The sequence below is a fragment of the Dipodomys ordii genome, unplaced genomic scaffold (genome assembly GCF_000151885.1).
Source record: "Dipodomys ordii isolate 6190 unplaced genomic scaffold, Dord_2.0 Scaffold1, whole genome shotgun sequence".
NCBI lineage: Eukaryota > Metazoa > Chordata > Mammalia > Rodentia > Heteromyidae > Dipodomys > Dipodomys ordii.
This window is the reverse complement of record NW_012267217.1, coordinates 7,760,636-7,781,972: the sequence shown is the minus strand read 5'-3', so window position 1 is coordinate 7,781,972 and position 21,337 is coordinate 7,760,636. Positions and strand designations below refer to the sequence as shown.

Sequence of the window (21,337 nt, the reverse complement as noted above, 5' to 3'; positions counted from 1 at the left end):
CCCATTTGTTAGGAAATGGAAAAACTTGGAAAAAATTATATTAAGTGAAGTAAGCCAGGCCCAAAGAAACATAGGTCCCATGGTTTCCCTTATTTGCAATATCTAGTATATGTATGACTCAAGCGGAAAAGGTCAGATAATTTGATGTTAGCAAAATGAACCCTTAGATATGTATTTTAATGTTTTTTTCTTTCATGCATTTGTTTCTAACGCAGTTATAAGATTATCTCTTTGTTGCTTTGTAGGTCCCTCCCCCACAGTATAACCCCTGCTTTCTCTGTATTTGATGTCAGTATAACTTGTGGAGGAGATGGGGAAAAACAAGTCGTTTAAGGATACAGGTGGACCTGTTACAGCTTCTAAATGTTCAATCAAGGCTTTCCTCTTTCCCTACGCCTGTAAGCATCATCACCCATAAGCTGAATCTCACATTAAACAACTGCTTTTTGACCTTTAAAGCTAGGAGCACCACTGTAGGCCATAGCTAGTTTAGCCATTTCACACTGATATTATTTCAGAGCTAGAGAATGAAAGGAACTAAAACAATGCTAAGGCTCAAGGTGTAGTTGCTTGATTTGTAGAGTAAAACACTTGATGCTATCTTCAATTTCATCATTTCATTACCAAGGTGACTTGTGAGTATAGTTCTGTAATGTGAATTTTTGTTCATTTGTAGTATTTTGATTTCCTCCAAGTAAAAGCACAATGCTTCATACACTGTGGTTTTGATTGGCTGTTTGAGGAAGCAGGGGAGACAATGGAAACCTTGGAAGGTCTCCGCTAGCTGTAAAAGTATTTGGTTCCAAGGAATGGACAGTGACAAAGCAATGGAGAAAATGCAAATGTGAAGGAAAACACTGGCACATAATTTCTAGAATAAATCAGATGTTTCTTAACGAAATCTAATACTGAAAATTACCAAAGATCACCATGGTTTAGTTTGAATGGTAGAGAGTGAATATATTACCTACTGATTTAGTTCAGTGGGATTATTAAATGAGAACAATACGATTGTAACTGAGCAGACTGTAAACTTTACATTGGCTAAATGGGACACCTGTGCTTAGACAATGTGAATGTGATTCTTAAAGATGTAATGGGAAAGGAAATGTCCTTGAAGATGAATTCTGAAGAGTTGGGATCCTATGGCTTCCTTTGGTACTAGGACTTGAAGAAAATGGATCCTCAAATTTTAGTAAAATGAGGAATGCAAAATATTTAAGTTTCCACATGAATTATGTAAGGGGGCAATAAACAATAAAGGATTGGTTAAAGTTTCTAAAGATTTTAGGAAGTATCAAAAAATTAAATGTTAAAAACAAAACAATGTTAGAAATAGTGTAAGTTTCCAGTATTTAGCAGCTATTTTACTCATAGAGCCCTTGTTTTCTTTAAAAAAAATGGTTTTAGGCATCAAGTTAATGCATTTTTTCCATTTTAATATTGTGTAATCTTTCCGGTCATTTTAGAAGGAGGGGCTGTCAGTTTAACCGAAAATTGAATGTTTTATTTTAGGCAGTTAGTTATTGGATATTTTAAAAAGTAACTATTGTAAAGGTAATATACAGAGGGCTTGCAGTTACATGATATTAATGTTGAATTATCATACTACAATTCAATTTTAAGCCCTGAAAGGTACAAGATTGCTTATACTTTTAATCTTTGGAGTTGGAATTTAATTCTTTGATATCTAAACACTCAAATGCAGATACAACTGAAATTGTTATGGATTTCTTGAACACACGGGATTCTTTTCTTAAGAGGAAATGATTGTTGAAAATCATTTTCTCATTCTGTAAAAACATTCCCACACCGAGTCTAGCTGTTATTATTTTTTTCATCAGCTTCTGGTTTGCTTCTGTCTGTTGAACTTCTGTGTTCTGTGGCCCATAGTGATATTTATTGATGTGTGCTTTTGATATTCAGGGGAAAAATGCTTTTCTTTGCCTCTTTACCATAAGTTCAGCAATGACAACCACAGATTAGGTTGTATGCACTGTATACTTTCAGTTGGAGGTAACAAGTAATATTTTCATTCAAAGTTTTTCTAAGACAAAGCAGAATTTCATGAGCTTTAAAAATAACTGATTTCTAGCCATGAGTATTTATATTTGGCTAACAGAAGACTATGAACTGTACCATATTCATGAAGTTGATGCTTCAACACTAACTGTCTAATTCTCTTAATAAATACATATTTTTAATTTTAGCGAATGTAGTTTGGACAGAACAAAGTAAAATTACAGCAAGTTTTGTTTTTAATGTCACTTTTATCAACTCAACAGAACAAACACTTTTATGAAAGTTCCATAGTTAAATAATATATTTAAAATAGAAAATATTATCTCTTTAAATGATGGAAGCCAAAAAAGGAGAGTTAATATAAAGAAGGTTGTCATGAAAGAACTGTCTCGCTTTGGATGTATTTCTAGTTTTTGATGTGTAATGAATACATTCCCAAATCAACATGATTTTAAAGATCCTATTCTTAATTGCATTATAACATAAGAAATACATTTTTAGTGTCAACAGAATCATCTGACATTGGTTTAATATACCTTTTAGGAGTTTATGCTTGTATGTTGTTTATTCCATGTTATATAACCTGTACTTATTTATGACTTCACAAGGTGATATAATTGGGAAATATTTTTAATTAGATTCAATATTATAGCCCTGAATTGGATACATTTCAGTTAATACAAAAGTATACCTGGCACATTTTATCATGCATTAGAGATTTTAATCAGGTAATCTACACAGCATCTGGAAACCTATAGCAGAGGCGAAGAGTGCTGTAACAAAGGCACTGTAACAGTTCACCTTCAGTGAAGAACAATAATGCATTATTAAATTCACTTTCCTGCTCAGTGGTTACACTTAGCTGACCACAGCAAATTTGCTCTCTGCCTGATCCTCACAACTTGGCAGAAAAATAGATTCTGTCACATTTAACGGGTTTAGAAAATGACAGGATGCCTCTTTTGTTTTAACTATAAACCATAATCTTTCAGAAGTAAATATAATTACAAATGCCTTTGGTCATGTCATTCTCAGGACGGATATTACCTGTGGGTTAGTATAGAAGCATCTATCACCATAACTATCGTTAATAAATGGAACTGATACTACATAACCAAAAGCCCAGATTTCTTAAAGAACTTTCCTAACTATATAACATCAGGATTCTCTAATATAGTAAACATCTTGGCAGAATCTTGTAGAATGAGAAATATTACAATGAATTGACAGTTTTTGTCTTAAGTTATAGTATTTAAACACATCAGCATACTTAATAAATTTGACTTCACCTTCTACCATTTAAAAATTTATCAAAATTTATCAAAATAACCATCTTCAGCATGTGTTTACCTATTAATTACACAAACTCTTCTTTCTAGGGACACCCACATGTCCTATAAACACATCCATTTTGAAAGCTATACCATGTTTCAAGTACAAACCCCAGAACTGAAGGAAAAAAGGAAGGAAAAGAGAAAGAAAAGAAAGGAAAGAAGGAAGGGAAGGAGGGAGGGAAGGAAGGAGGAAGGGGGGGAGGGAGGGAGGGAAAGAAAGAAAGAAAGAAAGAAAGAAAGAAAGAAAGAAAGAAAGAAAGAAAGAAAGAAAGAAAGAAAGAAAGAAGAGAGGGAGGGAAGGAGGAAAATATTTTATGATGGTAAGCTGCCTTACTTTCCTCGTGTTTTCACAAATCAAAATAAAACATATGATTGGCTATAATTAAATGTACTGATAATTTTAAGAAAAAAAACAGTGCATAATGGTTTCATCGACTTCTTTGCAACTGTATGGGGGATTTACAAACTGCTTCCTTACTTGACAAAAGGTGTTGCTTATTCATGGAATTATTGGTATATTTCTGTAGAATATCTTTCTTAAACTTTACTTTGTACCTGAGTAGTTTTTCTTAATCTTACTTTAAAAAATAAATTGGTGGGCTGGGAAGGTGGCTCAGTGGTAGAGCACTTGCCTTGCATGCTCAAGGCCCTGGGTTCGATTCCTCAGCACCACACAAGCAAAAAGAAAAAAGCCAGAAGTGGCACTGTGGTTCAAGTGGTAGTGCGCTAGCCTTAAGCAGAAGAGCTGAGGGACAGCGCCCAGGCCCAGAGTTCAGGCCCCACGACCGGACCCCCCCCCCAAAAAGGAAATTAGTATGGCTAGCTTTGATATTTAGTTATTCCAACTGTGTAATACCTTTAATAAAAATATAAATGTTGAAAGATACCAGGTAAAATAGCAAAAACATTATTTGGCTATTTAAAATGGAAATTATTTTTAATATGTTTTTATTGTAAAACTACTGGACAGAGGGGTTACAGTTACCTGAGCAAGGTAATGAGTATATTTCTTTGTCTTTTTTTTCCAGGGCTGAGGACCGAACCCAGGGCCTTGCTTGCGCCCCCGGCGGGTGCCCTTCTGCTGGGCTAAATCCCCAGCCCCTAATGAGTATATTTCTTTTTTTTGGGGGGGGGGGTCCAGCCTGAACTCTGGGCCTGGGCGCTGTCCCTCCTCTCTTCAGTTCAAGGCTAGCGCTTTACCACTTGAGCCCAGTGCCACTTCCGGCTTTTTTCCTTTTTGCTTATGTGGTGCTGGGGAATCGAACCCAGGGCCTCATGCATGAAAGGCAAGCGCTCTACCACTGAGCCACCTTCCCAGCCCCATTAGTATATTTCTTATCAAGCATTGTTGCCTCCTCCTCCTCCTCCTCCTCCTCCTCCTCCTTTGTTTTTCCCCTCCTATCCCTTCCCTCCCACCTCCACAACTACATTCTCCCACCATCCCCACCTAAATTGTAAAGTTTCTTTTTCAACATAGTGACTTGTACATCTCATTGTTACAATGGGTCAGCTTGTATCCCTATTTAAGCCTTTTGGTTTTCCCTTCCCCTCCCCAAATTAGAGAAGTGTATATACAAGATGCAGGGCACCAACATCAAATACAGTGAAAACAGGAGTTATACTGTGGGGGAGGAACATACAAAGAAACAAAAAAATCACATTGTACATTATAAATACATTAGAATCAATAGCAAGAAAGAAAAGAACCACTTGTGTCCCTATCTAAATTATCTTTTTTTCTTTACAAGAAATACATGGAAGTGGCATTTCATATATTCTCTCTATATAAGTAAAATTTTGGTATTACACATTTATTATTAATGATATATAAGCATTGTGTATTACAAAAGAGAAATCTTTCTACCATAATTAAGGAAAACAATGTAAAAGCATGAAATTTTTTTATAAACCTCCTGTGGTGTTTACTTTGTAATTAATTCCAATTGTGTTGATTCTTGGTTTAAAAATTAGTTGCTACAGGTTTATATGTAACTTTTAAAGCATTTAATGTTCCTTAGCTGAATGTTTTTTAATTTTTACTGGTAATTTTGGAAAAGTCACAGATCTTTGTCTAATTCTTTTTTTTTAGCATTACACATTTCAAAAAAATGATCAATCAAGCTTAAAGAGTATGTTATGGTATGGAGATAAACTTGTTATATGATGACAAGTAAATAGCTTACTCTTCCATCACATGAAGTAACATTACACATACTGCATGTTTCTTTATTTGGTGGTGGAAATATCATAATTTTTTACTATGAACACATGATAGGAAGAAAAACACATGTTATGATACAGTGGGTCATTTACTGTAGCCAATGTCAATATCATAATTACTAATTTCCATCTTAAAGCTCTTCCATGATTACAAAACTCTCTCCTTTGGGACTTGTATAAAACAAAGACAGTAAGTCTACTTAATCTTGAATCACTCTCCAGATTTCTATAATATTGAAAGCTTGCAAGCATTCATACTTGAATTTTGAAAGATTACCAATAGTTTCCACAAAGAGAAAATACAGACATAAATCTAAATTCTACCTTCAAACTTCTATGCACTGAAAAGGAAAGAAGAGACTGTAATCTGTTCTATTTTTCAATAAGACAGCCTGGGGCTCTGGATATTTGCAGAAAAAAAAAACTTGTATTCAACCCGGATTATAAGGGGATATTATGAGGTGGTTGAAAACCTCAATATTTATATCTTCAGTAGTCTCCATGAAAACTTAGAATAAGAAAGAATATAGCAGAACAAGACATGCATGAAAGAAAACATAAGAAATCCTTTTAAAACTAGAACTCATGACAAAGGCTGTCATGACATTCTCTCATCTTTTGCTCATTATCTAAACTTGAAACTTTTATTTTCAATGGTACACAGCATGGACTGTGTTCACTATCACTAAGTTCACAATAAGAAACAAAAAAACAGTCTAGGTGTCAGTGGCTCAAACCTGTAATCCTAGCTACTCAGGAGGCTGAGAGCTGCAGATTGCAGTTCAAAGCCAGCCTGGGCAGGAAAGTCCATGAGACTCTTATCTCCAATAAACCACTTGGAAAACCAGAAGTGGCGCTGGGATTCAATTGGTAGAGTGCTAGCCTTGAGCTGAAAAGTTGAAGGATACGGCTCAGGCCAGAGTTCAAGCCCCACAACCACAAAAATAAAACATCAAAAAAAAACACAAAACAAAAAAATGTCCCTCCCCCACAGTATAACCCCTGCTTTCAATGTATTTGATGTGGGCATAATTTGTGGAGGGGAAGGGGAAAAACAAATTGTTTAAATAGGGATACAGGTGGACCCATTGCAACAATGAGATGTACAAGTCGTTATGTCCAAAATGAACTTTACAACTTTGGTGGGGGGGGGGGAAGGAGGGTTAGGTGGGGGTGGAGGAGGGAGGATGGGAAGGGATGGGAAGGAGAAACAAAGGAGGAGGTTACAATGCTTGATAAGAAATGTACTCATGTAATAGTAACCCCTCTGTACAGTATTTTCACAATTAAAAACCTAAAAATCTATAAAATCTAAAACTTAATTGTATTACTCATTGACACTGAGTCATATCTAGATGATACAATAGAATCAATAGATGTTCTTCACTTGATTCTGTTACTGATTCAAACCGAATGTGGTTTTTCCAATCCTTGGATGTACATAATATTCCTATTTCCATAAAAACAGATGTAGTTCAAATTTTCAATTTAATTTTCCAAAAAACAAGTGGAACATCATCTTATCTGGTCATATGTACATAGCTTTTGACCTTTTCTGCTTGTCCCAGACATATACTAGTTATTACAGATAAGGGAACCATGGGACCTATGTTTCTTTGGGTCTGGCTTACTTCACTTAATATATTTTTTTCCAAGTCTTCCACTTTCTAACAAACGGGGCGATATCATTCTTTCTGATGGAGGCATAGAATTCCAAGATAGGGACACAAGTGGTTTTTTCTTTCTTGATATTGTTCCTAACATATTTATAATGTAACGTGATTATTTTTGTTTCTTCGTGTGTTCTTCCCCCACAGTATAACCCCTGTTTTCACTGTATTTGATGCCAGTGCCCAGAATCTTGTATATATACATCTCTAATTTGGGAAGGCGAAGGGAAAAAGCAAAATGCTTAAATAGGGATACAGGCTGACCCATTGTAACAATGAGATGTACAAGACACTATGTGGAAAAAGAACCTTTACAATTTAGACAGGGATGGTGGGGGGCAGTGTAGTTATGGATGTGGGAGGGAAGAGAGGGTAGGGAAAAAACAAAGGAGGAGGCAACAATTCTTGATAGGAAATGTACTCATTATCTTGCTCATGTAACTGTAACCCCTCTGTACAATATTTTTACAATTAAAAAATGTATTTAAAAATTAAAAAAAAAACAAATGGAACTGACCTCAGATTATGGACTAATACTTTTGTAAATAACCAGTGGAGTATCTAATTTAAATATAGTGAAATAAGTTTACATATTAGCCATAAATTGTTCACTCCCTTAAGTTTAAGTTTTCTTTTAAATAAAATAAAAACTATATTGATTTGGAAAATGTAGTGCTATGAATCTCTAAAAACCTACATTCCCTTTGAGAACAATACCTAAATTTAACTTATTTAGTCGCATTAATAAATGATAGGAAAACTGACTAGTTCTAAAGTAGTCCCACCCACCCATCCCAGCCAAAAAAAAAAAAAGTCTTCCTTCTGACCTAACATAATAGAGCTATTCCACTCTTCCACTAAAGCACACCCTGCCTATGATAAATATTGAGCTAATTTTAAGTGTAAATTCTACCTATTGGGTAGACATGAAGGAGAGATTAGAAATCTTCCTGTGTATTTGTCATGAAAAATCAAATGTAAGACAAACTCTACTAGCCACCTGGTCACTTTTCAGTAGATGAATATTGAGCCCAACTAAAAACAATTGTATTTTTAAAATGGTATCTATCTATGATTGTGTCCCTTTAGAATCATCTATTTAATTTAATAGCTTCTTATCAGCATTGTTTGCAACTATAATATTGAATGTCTTTCACCTAAAATTCATCTGTAAATCATAGAAACTTGCCACATGGTAGGAGAATAAATGACGAAATGATTAAATGCACAGAAAAATGTTTTTTTATTAAATAGACTAATTAAAATGTTCTTCATAGTACATTTATAGTGATTTTATTTATCAATCATCTATCTATTTATCTATCGATATAATTTTGTGCTAATACTGGGTTGAACTTTTGCTTGTTTTGGTTTTTGTTTTTCACTCAAGGCTAGCACTATACTACTTGATCCACAGCTCTTTTGATATTTTGATGGTGAATTGGAGATGAGTATCATGGACCTTTCCACCCCCAACTAGCTTTGATTTTATGGTTCTGAGGAATCGAACTCAGGGCTTCATGCATGCTAGGTAAGCACTCTACCCCTAAGCCACATTCCCAGCCCCTCAACTAGCTTTCAATGGTAATCATGTGATCTCAGCCTCTTGAGTAACCAGGATTATAGGCATGAGCCACTGATCTTTAGCTAAAACTGTAGACATTTAATTTGTGCTTTAAAGATACAGAAAAGAAAAGCAAGGAAAAGAAGAGATGGATTTAAGGAACAATTAATTTATCTATTTTTCTGAAAGTAATGATCATTGGAATAAATTAATAACAGATAGTCCACAAGATAATTTAATGTTGGTCTCTTTCAAGTGCTAAAGTACAAGGAATAAACATACTTAGAAAATTAAATGTATAATCATCTTTATTCTTAAAGGTATCATGTCCTGATTTTGATAAATAAAAAGACTAAACCAACTGATTCCTTTATCAACAAGTGAGATCATAATTATCTATTGATTTTTTTTTGACAGGACAATGGAATGAGTTGAAATCAGGGCAGGGCTGCATACCAGTACTTCCAACCTTAGGAAAACAGACAAAAATGGCAAAGACTTCATAAAAGTCTATATCAATTTCAGCCACTTGTCAAGATACTTAATTAGAAGAGCAATTCTCTGGAGGTTGTGACCTGTTAGAGTATAATAATGACATTGAAAATTATACACTACGTACTTTTGGAATAATTTGACCTACATATGAAATAATATCATCTTTCAATGTTTACATGATTCACTATAATTCTAATAATATCAACTCTACCCTTAAATCATAACTCAATAAAAAGTACACAGCATATTTAGACCAATTTATCTGTGTAAAATAAAATTCTCAGGTGATTGTGAGCAAAATTAAAATTTTGAAAAGTGGGATAGGTCAAGAGGAAAACTGACTTATGATGATTTTTTTAAGCAATTGTCTAACTTGTATCTTAATGACTTTTATTGGACAGGAATGATTATATTTCTGATAATATATGTTTTAAGAAGCTCCACTTAATCAGTGAATTCATTATTCAAAATAGTATTGATAAGCTGGGTGCTGGTGGCACACGCCAGAAATCCTAGATACTCAGGAGGCTCAGATGTGAGAAACGTAGTTCAAAGCCAGCCCAGGCAGGAAAGTCTGTGAAATTCTCATCTCTGATTAAACACCAGAAAACTGGAAGTGGTGCTGTGGCTCAGGTGGTAGAGCACTTGCCTTGAGCTGAAGAGATGAAGGACAGCACCCAGGCCCAGAGTTCAAGCCCATGAAGGACAAATAAATAAATAAATAATAAATGAATAATTTAAAAATATTTATTGATACATTCAGGTATCATTATGTGCCATCAGAACTTTACTTAAAGTAGGAAAAAGAACGGTTGTTCTTAAGAACTTAGAAACATATCGAGTGTTCACTCCAAAACTTTAATCACCACTAAGGTAAAGCTATGTGAAATTACTTTTAAAAAAAAGCATCTCCATATACAAGATATTGCATATAATTAATTCAATGAACTATCAAGGCTATAAAGATTAAATAAAAAGGAGAAATATCATTAAAAACCTCAACTATGGTCTAAAAGTTAACTAAGCAAAGTGATCTAGTGAACAATTCTAATTAAAATGCATGATACAAACAAAGCTTAGACAAAAAGCACTAAAAACAATTGAATACTTATTTTATTAATCTAATGAATCATGTATCATATCATTACAACTTTGTATATATCATTAATTTCATTCCTTTCACTTAAGCCTTTTATTGGGATTACTTCAGTTATTAGTTGGTCTAATGTATTGGTTACCTCTAAATCTCGCTCTACAATCTCTTCTTATCTTGTTGCATAAACCCTTGCGTGTTATTCAAATTGCTTCATTTATTATGATAGCTTCCCCATGTAAATTGTGCTGACTGCTCGCCCTTGCACAGTCCTCATTAGACTAATGAAAACCTTCAAACGAAAAAACTAAACAACCTGCCAAATAAAGGTCTGAGGTTATTATGAAAATTACAACTCTGGGAGCTGGAAGAAGCGCTGTTCATTAATTCATGCTCAGCAAATTGCTAACTAATTTAGTTGCACTCCTCTGCATTAATGGATTATTTTATAAAAATGTTTTCCACAGCCCAAGACCTTTGGTGCATGCTTTTGAGAGGCTTGAATTCTAATCAACCTTAACAGTAAATTAGGAATGTAATATCTAAATAATAATTGGGATGGCATATGGAGGAAAATAGTGTTTAAAATCCCATGAAAGGTGCTTTTGGTTTTCAGCTTCATCTGTCAATTTTATAGTAGTTAAAACAATTGTACTTGTTTAATATTCTGAAACTGTAGCATAAGATACTAGCAACATTGGGCATGTAAGATTTTCAGGAAAATTTAAAGCTTTTACTGGAACAATACTAATTATGATATACAGAAGTTATCACATAAATCTCTAGGAATAGTTTGTCACAAGGACAAGATTAAGAGGTAACAAAGTCAAAGTACCTGAATCTCCAGAAGTGGTGGACAATTATTTCTTTTAAAATCAGCTCAAAATACTATCAGGTTATTATGCATTTGAACATGATAGCCACTCATTCCATATTAACTTTTGATTTCATGTGTCATGCAAATCCCTACAAATTAGTTCCAGTATCTTTAGAATTTACCTGAGCTTTTCCATCATTTTACACATCCTGCAAACGAGCCTAAATAAATGGGTTAAATCATCCCATCAATCTGGGCGAAAAATTCAAACTGCTTCAAGCACAAGAGACAACAGGGCTATTACTCCGCTTTTTAACCCATAATATAGCTTTCAAAGGAGGAACACTCCATCATCTACAAGTGAAAGTGAACGGTGTACATTTGTGCTTGCACAGGGAACATACATGTATACATGTGAGATTTTTTTCAAAATATTTCCATGAAAGCAGACTCTGAATATGAAACAAGATTGAAAAGGAATTTTAAAATGGCAGCTTTTTTCTATGTTTTAAAAAAATTAGATATTTAGAAGTGACCTAAACCAGCAATAGATCTGTATTCAATGAAAATTGTATATGAACGAAGCAAACTCCCTTGTTTTTAGAAAAATCAATATTAATTTGGATTATTATGTACTCATACATAGTAATAGTTATATCTCAGATTACAAAGTTTTAAAATATCAGGTTTAAATATATGCAATTACAGAACAGTTTATATAAACAAACAAGACTATATAGAATAAATTAATATCTCTATTTGTTTTTTTTTAAGTTGACTAAGAAAATGAAAGCTTTTACGTCACTACCTCAGCATCTCTGTAGTTACAAACTAAGAGAGCCCTCAGCTGGCTTTGACTTTAATTCATTTCCACTGTCTCTTTTGTGACTGTGTATTTAAGTAGTATTTTCTTTTTTTTTCTTTTTTGCTAGTTCTGGAGCTTGAACTCAGGGCCTGGACACTGTCCCTGAACTTCTTTTGCTTCTTTCTCAAGGCCAGCGCTCTACTACTTGAGCCACAATGCCAATTCCAGCTTTTTCTGTGTATATGGTTCTGAGGACTCAAAACCAGGGCTTCATGCATGATAGACAAGCACTCTACCACTAAAAAGCCACATTCCCAGCCCTAAAAAGTATTTTAGAAACATCACAGGTTGAAATCATACAAGATGTCTGTGGGATTCATAAGACAAATTTGGGAGCACTTATCTTGGACAATTATTAACAGTGCCTCTCAATGGTTAAAGTGCATGTAAATTAAATAGCAATGTTGAGCTGAAGACTGGTCCATTTGCTTTAAATCTATGATGGCTTATCCTTAATAATTCAGACCCAGATGATATATATACTCCCAGTGCCTACTGGTCTGAGGCCATACAATGAATTGAAAGTTCTAGAGCTCAGCTGTCCATTTCCAGATCCACAGCTACATACATCTATTAACTTGAAACTAATTAAAATTCAGTTCTTCAGTCTCACCGGCCACAGCTGCTTAGTGAGTACTGGATTCCTAGAGTACTAGAGCATTCCATTCTTTTTTTTAAATGTTTTTATAGTGAAAATAATGTACAGAGGGGTTACAGTTACATGAACAAGGTAATGAGTTTTTCCCCTACCATCCCTTCCTTCCCACCTCCTCAACTACGCTTCCCTCCCCCAATTATATGTAAAGTTCGTTTTTTGATATAGTGTCTTGTACATCACATTGTTGGAATGGGTTCACCTGTATCCCTATTTAAACAATTTGTTTTTTCCCTTCCCCTCCCCAAATTATAACAACACAGTGAAAACAGGGGTTATACCATGGAGGAGGGACATACAAAGCAACAAAACAATCGCATGGTACCTTATAAATAGAGCATCCCATTCTTGCAGAAAGATTTACTGGATAGAACTGTTATGGGAGGTTTTTCTTTTGTTTTTTGTTTTTTTTTCCCAACGAAATAGGAATGTCAAAGCTTTAAAAGAACGGGGAAACTACTCCTGCAGAGTTTAATATTTAAAGTACACATTTGAGTGAAACAGTATGCAGAAAATCAAAATTTAATGTCAATACTCTTTAAATCTTTTATGAATTTACAGGAAAAAGATAGCCATGTAGAAAAAACTGTAAGGACTACAGACATTTCATAAGAAGTAAATGGGAAAGTGCCGATTACAGTATGTTAGCATTTTGGGAAATCAAGTTAAAGCAAAAATAAGAGAAGAGGTTACAAATATAAAAATTATGTCTGTCTCTGATCATGTAAATTAAAAGACATATATTGTTAGTGGAAAGTGTGAACTTTTCTAGCCTCTTGGGTCAGATACCTAACAGTGTTGATTAAAATATTTCAATGGAGTAACCCCGCTCTTGGGTCTATGCAGCATAAAGTACCGGGCCAATAGCATCAGTGTACAAGGCATATCATAGATTTATTTCTGGCAGCAAGTGGTAGAAGGCAGAGGAGAAGGACTGGAAATAAAGTAAGTACCCACAAATATAAGTACTCTCCATCCACAAAGTAAGCTCCACCAATAATAACAGCAAGGAAAGGGTGACATGAAATATCAAGCAACCATTAACATAGATGAAGTAGATACTACCAGTTTATTCAGGATTCCTCACAAAACATTATTGTTAAGTGAGAAAACCTTGGTGCAAAAACTCTACAATTTCACTTTTTTCTTAGTGTTGTTAGGGAAGAAAAATGGCTAGCTTCTCTCTTCCAATACAATCTTTTTCCCTCTTTTTAAAAAACAACTCTGGAACTCAGAAAGGTTTTTGCTACACAATTAAAAGTACTGACATTAAATTCAACATCTTTATTTAATTGGCATGGAAACTGAGGAGGAAATCTCTCAGAGTAGTAGCTTTAAGTAATATTTATAAAGTATATTGTTGGAGATTCTGAGAGAAGCAAATACATTTATTTCTGAAAGGTAATAGTAAAGGAGTTGCAAGCTAGTGAATTCTAAAACTAACAATAAACATGGGCCTACAATGTATGTTAAAACCAAAGCTGGGACTTTGAAAGATAAATGGCACTCATATATATATATATATATATATATATATATATACACACACACACATGTGAAATATATTGAATACTATATATTATATATTTATATGAAATAGTCATGTGAGAAACAAACAGGAAAGTATATTTGTATGTAACTACTATAATGTCAATTTAGAAGTTTTAAGACTCAAATTTAAGTTTAGTAAAGTTAAACAGTGTGAAATGTACAAAAAGGAATATTTCAAAATGTCTCCACAAACTTGAGATAGTTATATTTAAAATAAATGGGAAACTAAATGCAGAGACTAAATTATTCACAAGAGAAGAAATTAAAATATAGTCAGTTTGTTCTCTACATTAGTGTATTTAGTGCTTTATCCTCCTCCACTTTACCAAAACGAACATCTTTAGACAAAGATTGAAACAAGGGAAGTGCTGAGAAACAGCCAGCAATCAGAATGTCATAAAAGAAATGCTTTCTATCAGTATACTCACTGCTTTCTTGCTTTATATCAAATTGATTCTAAAATACTGATGCTAGCAGGAGATATCCTATTAAACAAATTTTTATTTATCATAAAAATGGAAAATATAGAGGAAATTATGATACAGGTAAGAAAAATATGTAAAAATTCTAGCATAGAACTGAGTACAACCAAACAAGGATATACAGAACTTTTGCAATATACCAATGTAAATTAGGTATCCAATAGTCAACAAAAATAAATATTTTAATAGTGTATATTGGCAAAAGTTACTATTATAGACATAGATAGCATACATGGGTATTTTAAAAAGTAGATATATTCAATACTTGCAAAACTGTGCATATTAATTTACAGGCAAGTTAAGAAGAATATTCTCAGAAGTGTTGAAACTAAGCAATTATGGAAAATTGAAAACAAATGGATCGTGGTAGAGCACGTGTGGACCATGTGTGCAAGGTAAACAGAAATGAAGTCTATTTACATCATTCAAATGGAAATAATTACTGTTTATTCAAGTACATTGAGAAAAAGTGAGCAGATAACTTAGTGTTCTTAAAAATCGAGAAAATTCTAGAGTACTCAGAATGCTTGGAAAGTTAAAAGACATTCATTCTCAGTCTCTGCTATATGTTATAACAGAGTTTCTCTCAGCAAACATCTTGAACAAACTCTTAATTTTAATCAAAATTTACAATATGAAAATCATTGCTGTTTACACTTGGACATCTGCAACAGTATCATGTATCTATTACTTCTTAATAAGCTGACTAATTTTCATGTTTATATGTTGAATGTACTTTAAACTCCCCTAGGCTCAAAGCCCCACTGCACTTCTCTGTATTTTAAAAATCAAAGAGAATTCACTTAGTAGTTAATATTTCTAAACTCTAAGGCTGAAAAACTCCTGCTTTCAGCTGATGGAGAGTTCTTATTTTTAATAAGTTTTTTCACTGTGAAAATACTGTACAGAGGGGTTATAGTTACATGAGCAAGGTAATGAGTACATTTCTTAGCAAGCATTGTTGCCTCCTCCTTTGTTTTTCCCCTACCATCCTTTCCCTCCCACCTCGATGGAGAGTTCTTTAGAAAAAGAAAATAAAGAAACTAATAGAATACAGTTAATAGCTATTTCATACTTTAAAAAAACATAAAATGTTTAAAAGTTACTGATTGACATTTTAGTGAGTGATTCTTGGCATACAAATAGCCTTTGATATCTATTTTAGTATCACTGTTTTCTTAAGAATTATTGCTTTTTGAGTGATTTAGTTGGTAGACAGCAAATTACATATAAGAACTTGAAGCCTAAGATGACATGAGTTATATAATTAATTTCTCTACAAATGTCTCTAAATAAAGTTGCTTCTTTAATACAGATATGAGAAGTAAGAAAGTTACAGGACTATTATGAGGGACATGATAAATGTAGTCAAGAAAGAAAACAATTTTTAATTTAGTAGATTCAATCAATCTAGAAGGCACATGAATATTTACTGGTAATTCAGTATGTTGAAAAGTTGATAAAAGCAAATTCATGCAGTAGAAATCGCAACATAAAACAAAACACTAATAATATCAAATTTCATAAAAATTTCCGTAATTATACATATTTGAAATCAAGAGTAGATTCATATTTCAAGGGCAAATGTTAACCATGTCCTTTCTTTTATAAAATACTGGTAAAAATATTAATAATCCACTCAAGATATGGTTAAGGGTTTTGTTCTGACATGAAAACCATTTACAAAACCTTGATGTGATAAGATGTATCACTGGTAATGTAAGTAAGCTTTTTGTCATGATGAGAGAATTCTCCTCTATGTTCTGTTAAAAGGAACCTTCTAAAGATCAGATAATCTTTTGCCTTGCTATCAATTATTTAAAAAGTGTAGTCTTCACATGTTTTAACAATCTTCTATTTCTTTGGCTCTATTAGTAATTCAGTTGATGGTCTGAACTCACAGTTTTATTATTCTTTTTTTTTTTCTATCTTGCACTTGAACTCTGGACCTGGACGCTTTCTTTCAGCTCTTCAGCTCAAGGTTAGTGTTCTAACACTTGAGCCACAGCACCACTTCTGTTATTTCTAGTGGTTTATTGGAGATAAAAGTCTCCAGGACTTTCCTGCCCAGGCTGGTTTTGAACTGCAGACCTCAGATCTCAGCCTCTTGAGAAGCTAGGATTACAGGTATTAGCCACTGGCACCTGACTCTTAGACTTTTTAAAGCTTAGACTCTAACATGTCAATACTAGAAATATTGTCATTCATTGATGTTGCAAGGGGCAGATAATCTAATCTGTAGAAATATAATATTCTTTCCCTTAAAGGATTCTAGTAGAACAATTTTCACTTTTAATTTAAAAATATGTATGTCAGAATTTTACTTTTTTGAAAGCAGTATTTTGGGAAGAAAATAGCATTTCCTGCTTAATCTCACTTTAAGCATTTCTTTAATTATTTAAATATTCAGTCCTTCTGAATACCCTTAGGACAGTTGACTATTTGTGCCCCTCTTACAGGTGTATTTTTCTAAGATATAATTCTTACTTTTTAGCTTTTCCTGCAGTACTGAGCATTGAACCCAGATCCTCAACTAGGCAAGTTTAGTAACAATGAAGACTATTCTAATAACTCTAAATCTTAGTTAAATATGACCCAATTATATTTATGTTGTAAAAGATGAGCAAGTGCTCAATCCATATTCATAAAAGGATATACCAATGTAATATGAAAAAATGGGCACTTATATTCACAATTCAAACTTTTTTATTTCATGCGAAGTTTTTTTGTTTTGTTTTGTTTTGTCGGTCGTGGGGCTTGAACTCTGGGCCTGGGCACTGTCCTTCAGCTCTTCAGCTCTAGGCTAGTGCTCTACCACTTCAGCCACAGCACCACTTCCTCAAACCTTTTGATTTGAAAGCATAAGTTTCTAATAAGCATACTAATTAATATTTCAATGTATAATATTATTTCATAAACTATGATATAAAATATATATTAGACTATCAGTTTGTAAATGAGTTAGTTCAATGATAACAAAATGTAGGTAGGAAACTTGAAGCTTTACACAGACAAGCTCTATTATTTATTAAGTATACTCTTGAAATAATTACTAGTACATTGATTGTTAAGATTAACTTATACTATATCCTCATGGATCCAATGACCCTGTAACTTCAAGCTAAAGATGACTTCCAGTAATCTTTGTGTGTTGTTGTTCTATCACACTAAGAAAATAACAAAGTCTCTAAAGATATAATGAAGACAAAAGGCATCACTTTGGGGATTCAGGGATTACAATAAAGACAAATAATTCTCCCCCTTTAAGAAGATACTGGGTAGCAAAAATGGTTATTTATTCATGAGAATGCAAGTGGGAGAGATCAGAGTTCTAGGCCAGCCAGGGAAAAAAGTTCAGGAGACTCCAGCCCAACAGCAAAAGCTAGATACAGTGGTGAATGACTCTCAGTCCAGTTACCATGGAAAGGGTAAATGGGTGTAGTGTAGTCCAGAATTTGTTAGGCCAAAGCAAGACCCTATTTCAAAAGTAAGCTGGAAGCACACTTTAAATGGTAGAATGCCCACAATGCAATGTTCTGGGTTCAAAAAAAAATAAAACAAAACAAAACAATACAAAGAAAAAATAAATAATGTGGGAATGAAATTGTTACCTACCTTAGTATAAAAGTAAGTCCATAGCTCTTCATTTACACATTCTTGCTGAATAGACTTAATTTCTTAATGTATATCCTACTTTTTAATAATATTTCTATGCCATAATTTTACATAATGTAGAAATAGACCTCGGGTGATTGCTATTTTTTACATAGAATAGGAGCAATAAGGCCACATGCTTATAAATTACCTTTCTCAATATGCATCCGTTTTGAATCATGTCCCATGTCATGACCAGCCAAATCTCCTTCCTTTGGCCCTGGGAGGACATTTGGTGATAAACCCATGAGCATCTGGTTCATGGACAATCCATTCTGGTGTACAGCTGTTAAGCATAAAATAAAAGAACAAATACAACACCACCATAATATAAAATGTTCAAGTAAATCCTTTTGGTCTCAAAACTATTAAGAAATTCATGGATTCTTAATTTTAAAATCGTAGCTTATTAAAAAACACTATGGGAATGAAAAAAATTAAAACAAGTATAAAATGCTTGTTTTTACATAATATAAAGTAACACTGGAATATTTTTAATAGTTATACTAACAGAACCACTACCCATAAAATCTCTAGTCTTTTAGTCTAATATACCAAATTCTCTCCTCAGCAAGCAGTATTTTTTAGTTCTCTGACTGCACTCATGAGAGTGCTCTTTCACACTGTAAGTTCAAAATGTAATAAATTATATTCTTGTGAAATGAAAGGGAAAAAAAAGTCTATTTTCTAGAATCGAGCCAGTGGGATTTTAACTTCAGTACTATCTATTTTACTATGGATCTATTTTACTATAGTATTTTAGTGAATTTTAACTTCAGTACTATCTATTTTACTATGGATCTATTTCACTATAGTATTTTAGTGAATTTTAACTTCAGTACTATCTATTTTACTATGGATCTATTTTACTATAGTATTTTAGTGAATAGATCCCACGAAGTATAACAGATATCAAAATGTTTTTTTATCAGTTGATCTTGAAGTAAAATTTGTAAATAAAACTGGTCAATTAATATTTGCTGAGTGGCTGAATAAAATATAAACAATAATCACTTGTTTGTATAATTAGCAATAATCTGTCACTATAAGATAAAACACTGTCACTTGAAGATGATCAATCATTTTTCCCATAATTTAACTCAACATAAATTCACATGATAAATTACCCATGAAAATCTTGGAATTTGAAAAACTGATGGTGAATCAGTCCAAAACCTTACTTTCACAGGAAAACAGAAAATTTAAAACTGTATCATAAGAACATTATGCAAAAATAAATCCTTATCCATAAGCTAGGGGTACTTTCAAAGAGAGTTATTGACTGCCTAATTCTCAGAAGTAAATAAGAATAATTCACAGTGTGGTTGAAAATCTATGTAAATTGTTTTAAATAACATGTTGAAAGGAAGAAGTATATGTGTGAATATATATGTATGTATATTGAATTACTATGGATACGTTTCTATCTGACAAATATAATAGTCCAAGCATACAAGGACTCCTTTTGGCTTCCTTTCAGAATTTTAAAAAACACAATTATTAACAAGGTGACATGAATGTATAAAAGAATGTATAAGAGCTCTTTTAAAGTAGAGATTTACCAATCTTCAGAGTCATTATTGGTTTGAGAATGGTTATCAAGTGACTCATTTTTATTTAACAGTAACTATAACTTTGTTGAACCTAAAAAAAAAGTTTACAAAGGCTAGGTAAACATGTGTATTTAATATTATATATGATTGCTTATTTGTGAATAACTGGCTGTTTTATTTATACTTTATTGCACACAATTCCATATGATTTACTAACTCCAACAGTTAGAAGAGTACATTTTTTCTGCCTTATGCAAACAATCCTTTACAATCTAGTGAGAGCCTTTTCCTTTTCAGTAGCCAACTATGTACAATAAATTCTGCAAAGGTGAATAAAATTTGGAGTATAAATAGGAATTTGTAAAGTAATAAACTCTACAAATAACATTCTACATATTCATTCTCTGCATTAAACTATTCTCTTTAATATACTTATTTTATTAAAAAACTCTCTAATGATTGTACAAACACAAAGTTGTGTGTTAAGTGAGTGACATTCTACCTTTAATTTGTTTTGGTTATGTGAGCAAACGGATATTGAGAAAATAAGATTAAATTCAATATGGTCTACTTTTAAAAAATCATAAATATATGACAATATACATTCTTAATTATTAAGGAATCAGATCCTACAATTAAGCCGATTTAAAATTTACATATTAATACACTAGAAATCTGATGGCTTAGAAATATCTTTTAACTCAATGTCTTGAATTTAGATTCCTTTATTCCTCTTTGTGGATATCTTCATTAAAGCAAACTAGTAAATTACAAAAAATGGCAGAGGTGAGACTGAAGGAATGAAGTTGAATGGTCTACCACTAATATACTCGGAGACAGACTTTTAGCAATTGGTTACTTACTTCAAAAACTAATCTAACAGCTTCCTTACTTTCTCTACCTGCTCCATAGTTCATATCTTTATGTGAAGCATCATAGATTGGGAGTATATTTCAGAACCTGTTCATGTCATATCATACTTCATGATATTCTAAATGGGAAAACATAGCTTTGAGAGATGGCTGGCTATTGCCACTGAGTTTCTCAGCATGATGTATCTGAGAACTACTTGGAGTGAGGGCATTTTGATTAGAAAACCCAGCTGCACCTAATAAAGCTTAAAATGGTGACAAGTAAAAGTATGAGACCTACGGATTCTGTCAGAAGAACTCTCGGTCCTAGCCGGGGAGCTGGACACACTGCTGCTGCGATGTGATGAGGGGTGACTGCCAGGCCTTCGACCCTCCTCCAGAGATGGTGCAGGAGAGGGGCTGTCAGGAACACGCTCCTACAGGACCACAATAGGGGAGAGAGAGGAGGAGAGAGAGAGAGAGAGAGAGAGAGAGAGAGAGAGAGAGAGAG

General features: G+C 33.3%; 1 protein-coding gene across 1 annotated transcript in view; it reads right to left on the bottom strand.

Annotated features, from left to right (window-relative positions):
* Dach1 (dachshund family transcription factor 1) overlaps positions 1 to 21,337 on the bottom strand; it is a 377,485-nt gene that overhangs the window by 89,907 nt on the left and 266,241 nt on the right. The window contains exons 6-7 of the mRNA XM_013009725.1: positions 21,128 to 21,263; positions 18,574 to 18,708 (exon numbers count right to left, since the gene is read on the bottom strand). Coding sequence (XP_012865179.1) covers positions 18,574 to 18,708; positions 21,128 to 21,263 — 271 coding nt within the window. The remainder of the gene's footprint in view (positions 1 to 18,573; positions 18,709 to 21,127; positions 21,264 to 21,337) is intronic.